Below are 8,142 nucleotides of genomic sequence, written 5' to 3' on the forward strand. Positions count from 1 at the left end.
CGGGCCCCGCCGCCGCGTCGCCTGCCTGCGGGGCCACCTTCGCCGGGCTGCTCGCGGGTGCTGGGCCGGGCCGCAGCAGCGTCCTGCAGGGGACGGTGGGGGGCTCAGGGCTCACGAGGGCACCGGGGGGGGGGGAGGCGACCTCGCGGTGCCGAGCCCCCGGCGTCCCCCACGCCCGGCATCCCCCGCGCCCCCGGGCTCACTCAGAGAACATGGGCCAGGCGGCGTCCAGGTCCACCCGGCGCAGCGCCAGCTGGAAGGTGACGCCGTCCAGCTCGTAGAGGCTGCCCAGGATCTCGGCCCGGCGCCGGGGGCTCAGGAAGGGGCTGCGGGCGTAGTACCACTCGCTGCAACCACAAGACAGGCTCACGCACCCCTCCGCAGGTCCCTCTGCCGCTGGGCACGTCCCCCCCGCCGCCGCCTCCCCGTGCCAGGGGAGAGCTGCCCCCGGCCGCGCGGCCCCGGCTGGCGGGAGCCCCCCGCGGCCCCGGCGCTCACCTGAGGCTCTGGGGGTCCAGGAGACAGAGCTGCAGAGACTCGGCCAGCTGCCGGTGCACCAGGCAGTAGCGCAGGAAGGCCCGGGCCCGGCCCACGGGGGTCTTCAGCTGGCGGGAGAGAGGGGGTTATCCAGCCCCGCCGCCCGCCCGCTGCAGAGCCTGCCCTGGCGCGAGCCTCCCCCCACAGCCCACCCGCGCAGAAGGGCAGCGGGGACCCCAGGGCTCGGGCCATGGGATTTAGGGGGGAGCGGGGAGCCTGGGGGCAGTGGGGACCCCGGAGGGCGCTGAGGGGCACTGCGTGTTGGAGAGAGGGGAAGGTACTGCTGGTGGGCAGACCTCTGTGCATGGATGAGCGTGTGCAAGGAGACGTGCATGCACATCCACAAGTGTGTGTGTAAACAAGAGTAAGTGCCACAATTACAGGCGTGCAAGTGCTTACGTGCATATGCAGGTATGTGTATAACATGCCTGCCTTTACGAGCGCACCCATGCACAAGTGTGCGTGCACCCACAAGTGCGTGCACAAGTGCAAATGCACTCAAGCGTGTGCCTGTGCACAAATGCACACGCAATGTTGCTTGCACAGGTGTGCACACAGCCGCGCAAGCGTATGCTCAAGCATGCAGGGACACGCCCCCCGAGGCACCCCAGGAGCCCRTGTAGGTGGCCCGTGCCCACCTTGTCCAGCGAGGTGACGAAGCGAACACCCTCATGTTCCTGCCGGCGCCGTGCCAGGCCCTGGCACAGGAAGTCCCAATAATCTTTCCGCTGCCCAAAGAAGTTCCTCTTCTCCTTGAGGTCAAACTTGCAGAGACACAGGCTCAGCCCCACTAGGAGAGGTCTCTTGTCCCCTCAACCTGTCCCCCATGGGGCTGGGAGCCGGCTGGCTCCCCTGAGTGCCCAGCAGGCACGCTGGCACGGTTGGTCCCAGTTTCCCCTGGCTGGGAACAGCCTGCTACACTGGGGCAGGGGCCGGAGGAGAGGAGCAGAGCGGCCTTTGGCTGACTCTGTGCCTCAGTTTCCCTTTTGTGGCATGGGGAATTACACCAAGCTTCCTGTGCGGATGAGGGTGAGCCCTGGGCAGGSTGTCTGCCGGGTGCTGCTGCGGTGCTTGGCACGGCTGGGGATGTCCTGAGCCAGACAACACCAACCGCATTCGAGCGTGCAAAGAGATCTCGCTCAACCTTCCTTGGAGAAACTCTACCTCCGTGCCCCCAAAGGTGGGCAGCATGAGGGCCTGGCAGTGCCCGGGGCCAATGCACCCAGCTCTTCCAGGGTGCCCACGCACCAAATGGCTGGCACGAGTTCCCTCAGCTCTCGGCTGCACCCAGGGGAAACTGAGGCAGGGAGCGGGCTGCGGGGCCGGGTCGAGGGCAGCCTCCTGGGTACCTGGAGGAGGAACTCCAGCTGGACGCAGAGGCTGTGCAGCTCCCGGCTCCCGTCCGTCACCGGCAGGTTCTGTTCCCGGTAGCTCCGGTTCAGCTCGCCGATGGTCTCTGCGGGGCGGCAGGGCTGAGCTGGCCCGGCCCTGGTGGACGGTGGGCTCCGTGCTCAATCCCATATCCTCCCACCACGCCCAGGCTCCCAGCCCCGGGAATCTCTGCTGTGAGTGAAAGAGGAACCCATGGCAGGAGGAAAAGGGGGAAGAGGGAGAGCGAGTGGGCACAGGTACCTGCTGGGCTCTGCCTGGCACTTGCTCCCTTCCGCCCAGGCGCCTGGGCTGGTTGCGGGGCCAGCAACGAGGACGGGAGCAGAGCACTGCACCAGGCTTTGCACAGCGGTGGGGAGCTGGCAGCCCCGGCAGTGCCAGCCCAGACGGGCCTGGGGATGAAGGGGTGATGGGGCTGCTCCGGGCCRTTGGTCCTGGGACGGCTCCTTCCCACCGTAGCTCCAGGACATGGGTGACACAGCCCGTCCCTGCTGCCCATGGGCTGGGCGCCGGGAGGAACGTGGTGCCTGGGTTGCTGGCGTGTCCTGCATGGCCAGGGTGAGGCGGCGGGAGGTGAGGGTGCCCACGCACCCCCRGCAGCGCACGCCGGCACACTTACTCTGCAAGTCCTTGATGACGCGGTTGAGCTCCCCGTCCTCTGCCATGGCTCCTGCTCCAGGGGCCTGCAAACGCAGAGGCACTGGTCAGAGGCTGCTGGGCTGGCACTGGCCCTGGCACCCCAAAACTCTGCTTTGGCCTCTGTCAGTCCCGAGGAAAGGGTCCTTTCCCCCCAGCCCTACCAGGGAGGCTGCCCTTTCTCRGGGTAGGAAACAGAGGGGGCACAGGGCACCCTTTCTGCCTATGCCCCCCKCCCCCCCCCCATAGGCATGAGGCCTGAGGGGGCACAGGTCCATCTTCTGCCCCCTTAGTTCTCCACGCACCCCATCACAGACAGGCCAAAACACCCGTTGGCTCTATGCCCTGTGCCATGCCAGGCTTGCCCTGCCTGGTGGCACGGCCCCGTTTGCTGGGGGCCGCYGGGGCTGAGCCCCCAGAGTGTCCCTCTCTCTATCCCTTTTCCCTTTGCCCAGGATTCAGGATGTGGGTTTGGCGCGGGGGCAGCGCTGCCTTTGCTTCTGCTCTCGCTTCCCGTGCTCTCACCACGAACAGCGCCGAGGGGGCTGGGCGGGGGGGCACAGAGCCTCCCACCACGCGGGCCCCCAAACCACCGCCGGGTACCCCCAGACAGAGGGTGTGTGCAGGGCCACTGCCACAGGCGGTGGGTGGGCATGGGGCAGGGGCAGTGTGCACGCGTGTGTGTGCGTGTGCGAGCGTGTGCACGGCTGGGTGCGTGGCCAGGAGCCGTGTGGGCACACGGGCACAAGCGTGCCCGAGCGTGTGCAAATGCCCTGTGACCCTGATCTCCGCCCAGCCCCTGCTGCCCCCCAGGGCTTCCCTTCCCTGAGCACTGTCCCCAGTGCCAGCCCACCGGCCCACAGTGGTAGCCGGGGTGGACCCTGGCACCGAGCATCACCGCGGCAGGGGTCCTAGTGGGATCTGGGCCTCCAGACCCCTGGGTTCCTGCTTTTGCACCCTTGGGTGACCTTGGATGCCCAGTTTTCCCACGTGCCCAGCCGGTCCTGCGCCTCACTTTCCCCTGGGAAGAGGTGCCACTTACCTGCGCCTGGCGAGCCGTGGGGCGCCCGAACCGCTTGCTGTGCCCCTGTCGGATCCCTGCTGTCCCCGCGCCCACGCTGYGCCCGGGCCACTTCTCCTTTTGTACCTTGGCCAGGAGGAAGTGCGCGGGATTGGGGCGGYGTGATTCACCCCCACCCCCCGGATCAGGCACCGCGGCTCCCGCTGGCACCCGGCCCCGCTTCGGAGGGCTGGGCAGCACCGGGTGCTCCGCCAGACCCCTCTGACCAGGCACCCAGGACAGCCTTTGGGGGGCTGGGGGGCAGCAGGSTCCCAGGCCTGGAGGTCCCTAACGCCCTCCCCTGAGGGGAACCTGGCTTAGGAACGCTTTGTGGGACCCCCAGATTTTGGGGGATCAGGGGCCAATACCCAGCTGGGAACAGCCAGCAGCACCCCCAAGGCACCACAGTCGTCTGGCACAGAGACCCACCCTGGGCGACAGCCCCCTGGGCACCAGCCCTCCCCGGCAAGGGCGATAGCCCAGCCTGGGTGTCTGCCCCCCACGTCGGGGCTGTGCCCAGAGCCGGGGGTGCAAACCCATCCTCAGACCCTGGGCAAAGCCTCCCCTTGCCATCCGTGCCCCAGCTCCAGGGTGCCTCTTTGCCTCCGTGCCGGCCCCCTTCGCCGTGCCAGCCCTGCCCTGCGGGTGTCCGGGGGGGGGAACGCCTCCAGCGGTGCCTGGCTGCCACCTCCCCCCGCCCCAGGGACTCTGGTCACCCCCTTCCCCCCCGCAGCACCCGCTGCCCCTACCTGTGGCACGCGGGGGCCTGCCTGGCCGGGGGCCCCCGTCCCCCCCAGCCCAGGCCTCGGCTCGGCACCAAAGTGAAAGCAGGAAGTGGTGCCGAGCCGGGGCCTTGGCGTCCCTGCACCTTCCTGGCTCCCGGCATGGGCCACCCGCTCCGGGGAGGGCGTCGCGGTGGTGGGGTGCCCCACAACAACRGGGGGGCAAGGGGGCAGCTGCTAGCAGTGCCTGGAGTGACCCCTGGGTTGGCACACTGCGTCTGCCCAGGACCCCCCGCCCCATGGCACCCTGCAGTGGGGGTCCTGCAGGCATGGAGCCTGGCCCCCCCGTCAGGTGGGGACACCGGGCTCCGGCAGACCCTCGCCCCGCCACGCTGGGGACAGGGAGGGGGGCACATCCGTGTGCGTGTGTGTGCGGGCATGTGCGGGCAGGGGGGTGCGAGCCCGCGGGTGCAGCGTGCGCGTGATTGCGTGTCCGTGCGAGGGGTGCACGTATGCGTGACTGCGTGGCAGTGCAGGTACGTACGCACACACGCAGGTGTGTGCAGGGGCCAAGAGGGTGCCCGCGTGCTGCTGCGTGTGCACACGCGTGTGCACCTACAGTTGCGCCCACACACCAGCACCACGTGCTCGGTGCCAGACATCCCGGTGGCAGGACCGCATCTCCGGCGGCGGGGCCATGCCCCTGCCCACCCCCCACCGGTGCTGGTGCCCTGGGCACTGGTCCCTTGGCACTTTGGCACCAGAAGGGGGGGGACGAGACAGCTGGTGCCCCTCTTCCTTCCCTGCCCCGGGCGAGGGCGAGGGAGGGGGTGCCGGGGGGGGCGGAGGGGAGGAGACGCCCGCCCGCCCTTGGCGCGGGCGCGATTCAATTAGCGAGGGCTGGCGCGCGTTCAGCACGGCCAATAAAGCTAATGGCCCTGCGCAGGCCTGGCGCTGCCTGGCGAGGGGGGGTCTCGGCTACGGGGGCCATCTGCTAATTAAATTGGAGTGTGTGTGTGGGGGGGGATGGTGGAGCCAGCAGTGAAGTCACCTGCCTGGTGCTCGGGGAGGGGGCATGCCCTGGCACCCAGGGGCCCTCTGCGCGCCCTGGGGCGCTGGGCACGGCCGCAGGGGGCTGCAGCGGGCAGGGGACCCCTGGGCGGGGTGCCCCGCTGTGCAGCTGWGCAGCACAAGGGTGCTGCTGTTGCAGCCCCCCTTTTCCCTCCTCCCCGGGCAAGCTCCGTGCGGGGATCGCGGGGGGCGCGGGCTGTCCTTGGGGCGCCCTGGTGTGCTGGGGGAAATACTTCAGACCCCCGGGGAGGGGCCAGGTGGGGCTGGGGCGCCGGGGGGGTGACTCCTGCAAGGAGGGGAAGGGAAGGCCCCCTTGTGCAGGTGCTGCCATTTGGGGCTCATGTTGGGGGGGATTTGGAGGGAAACTGAGGCAGAGCTGGGGGGTCACTGGCTGAGCCGTGCTCAATCGCAGGCGTCTGGGCTCCTCCACCACCAAACGAGGAGGGTTTTTTGGGGGGGGCTGCTAGCATGCACCCCACAGTGGGGAGCCCGTGCGTGCGAGGGGGCAGGCGCCGGCGCGGCGTGGGAGCCTGATGGGTGCTGAGGCCCTGGCGAGCCGAGCAGGAGGAGGAGGAGGAGGCGGCGGCGGCGGAGGAGGCGGCGGCAGAGGGGGAGCGTGGCGGCGCTGGCTCCCTCCCAAGCACTGCAGGACATGGGCGGGCACGGTGCTCCCTGCCTGGCTGCCAGCGCGCAGGCGACGCTGGGGGACCGGGGGGCACCCGACCTGGGGGGACCGCAGCCCCCAGGCCCGCTGCGGCACCGCGGGGCGCCTGCCGCTGGCCACCTCCCGGGCACTTCGTGGGCACTGGAGCCCCTTGCGCCCGGGGGGCACGGCGGCGTTTGGCTGTTGCCCCCGGAGCGTGCCTGCAGCAGAGGGGGGCTCCCGTGCCCCCCTGGCTGGGTGCCGCTYGGGCGAGGGGCACCATGACCCGTCTGAGCTGGTGCTTCGCCGCCCTGGTGCGCTGGGGGAAATACTTCTTGTCCTGCCTGCTGCCCCTCCGCGGCTGCCAGCACCGGGAGGTAAGCAGGCACCGCCGGGTGCAGGGGGCCTGGGGAACGGGGGGGGGTCAGGGAGCAGAGCTGGGGCTGGGGGTGCACAGAGCGGGGGGTGCGGGCTGGCAGCGCCTGCTGCGGGCGCTGGAGGGTTAAACCACGCAGGGGTATGCCCGGAGCCGGACACATCCTTCATCCCTCCTTGTGTGCCCCCCCCCTCGGTGACCCCCCCGCTGGCCCCCGGCCCTGGTGGTGCCTCCCTGGGGGGGGGGTCTGCTTGCAGTGCCCCCCCCGTGCAGCAGGCTCCGCGGGGACGCCCGCGTCCCTACAGCACCCGGCGTAGGGGATCCCTGGGCCCGCCAGTGCCTGGTACGGGGACCCGTCCTGGTCTGTCGGCGCTGGGGAAACTGAGGCAGGGAGGGGAGCGACAGGATGGTGGCGGCACTGGAGCCCCGACCGGTGCCACTGCAGCACCGTCCCTTGTTCCCTCAACCTTTACGGAGAGCGGCGGGCTGGCGTGTGCCGCTCCGGCGCTCCTGGGAGACGGCGCCAGCGAGGCGCCGCGGGGCAGTGCCTGCGGGACTGTCCCCACGGGGCGGTGCGGGTCACGCGTGGGCCGTGGGGCTGGGGCCGCGTGGTGCCGCGGTCACCCCTGCGCGCCCAGGGGTACTTGTCCGTGCGCCCCTGAGGCGTGTGTGCAAACGGGGCTTCGCGGTGGCGGGTGCAATGCACGTGTGTGCTCCTGCCCCTAGGGGTGTGAGTGCACGTGTGTGTGTGTGTGTGTGTGTGTGTGTGTGTGTGTGTGTGTGTGTGTTTTCACACACGGGGCTAAGAGTGAACTGGAGGAACCTCACAAGAGGTCCCGGTGTGTTTCCAGGGGTGTATCGTGGGGTGCGTGCGTGCGTGCGTGTGCGCGTGTGTGTCCATTAGGGTGCACACGTAGGTCTGTGTGTAGTATCTTTGGGGTTCTCCCCTGCTGYGAGCTGTTGCAGGGGTGCCCCCAGCCCTTGCCGTGCCTGAACACGTGCTGTGTGTGCGTGAGGTGTGCGTGTGCCATGCAGGAGCTTGGTGTGCACAGGGTGAGCGTGCGCGCACACCCGTGGGTGCCTGCGCCAGGGCCTGTGTGCGCACGTGCAACGTGGACGGCACGCGGTGCGCACACCTCTGTGCAAGGGTGTAGCACATGCACCCCGGTGTGTACGCGAGGGGTGTGTGTGTGTGTGTGTGCACGTGCAACGGGCGCGTGTGCAATGCGTGCGCGTGTGCCCCGCCTGCCCAGGGACGTGCGGGGACACCCCGGCTGGAAGCAGGCGCCGGTGGCTGCCCGTGCCGTGGGCAGGGGACACTGCGACCCGCAGGGGAGGGACGGAGGACTCCGGCCAGCCGCGGCCCTGCCCGGGGCGTCCCTCCCGCGTGGCAGGGCGCAAGGAGAGGGGGTCCGTTCCCGAACCAGGGGGACCCGTGGAATGGGGCTCCCTTTGCGAAGCGCCCCCATCTGTCCCCTAAAATCTTCTAATGGGCAGTGCCTGCGTGCCACCCCGTCCCCGTCCCCATTGCGTGACCCTTGTCCATGCCCTTCCGAGGGGCCCGGGCTTGTCACAGCCGTGAATGGGATGGGGCAATTTAAGGGGGACGGGGACACCCCTCGCCACCGGGGCCTTGGCTGTCACTCGCGGGCAGTAACGAGGCAGGTTAATGAAGGCTGTAAAGGTGGGGGGCGCRTGGGTGGGCTCT

General features: G+C 69.8%; 1 protein-coding gene across 1 annotated transcript in view; it reads right to left on the reverse strand.

Annotated features, from left to right (window-relative positions):
- RUFY4 (RUN and FYVE domain containing 4) overlaps positions 1-4,427 on the reverse strand; it is a 7,772-nt gene extending 3,345 nt beyond the window's left edge. The window contains exons 1-8 of the mRNA XM_085311049.1: positions 4,372-4,427; positions 3,605-3,709; positions 2,546-2,609; positions 1,887-1,993; positions 1,176-1,301; positions 499-605; positions 204-347; positions 6-83 (exon numbers count right to left, since the gene is read on the reverse strand). Coding sequence (XP_085167175.1) covers positions 6-83; positions 204-347; positions 499-605; positions 1,176-1,301; positions 1,887-1,993; positions 2,546-2,591 — 608 coding nt within the window. The 5' untranslated portion in view covers positions 2,592-2,609; positions 3,605-3,709; positions 4,372-4,427. The remainder of the gene's footprint in view (positions 1-5; positions 84-203; positions 348-498; positions 606-1,175; positions 1,302-1,886; positions 1,994-2,545; positions 2,610-3,604; positions 3,710-4,371) is intronic.
- Positions 4,428-8,142: the final 3,715 nt, after the last annotated feature.

Source organism: Rhea americana, unplaced genomic scaffold, assembly GCF_003343005.1.
Source record: "Rhea americana isolate MKP2758 unplaced genomic scaffold, rheAme1 scaffold_33, whole genome shotgun sequence".
Lineage (NCBI taxonomy): Eukaryota > Metazoa > Chordata > Aves > Rheiformes > Rheidae > Rhea > Rhea americana.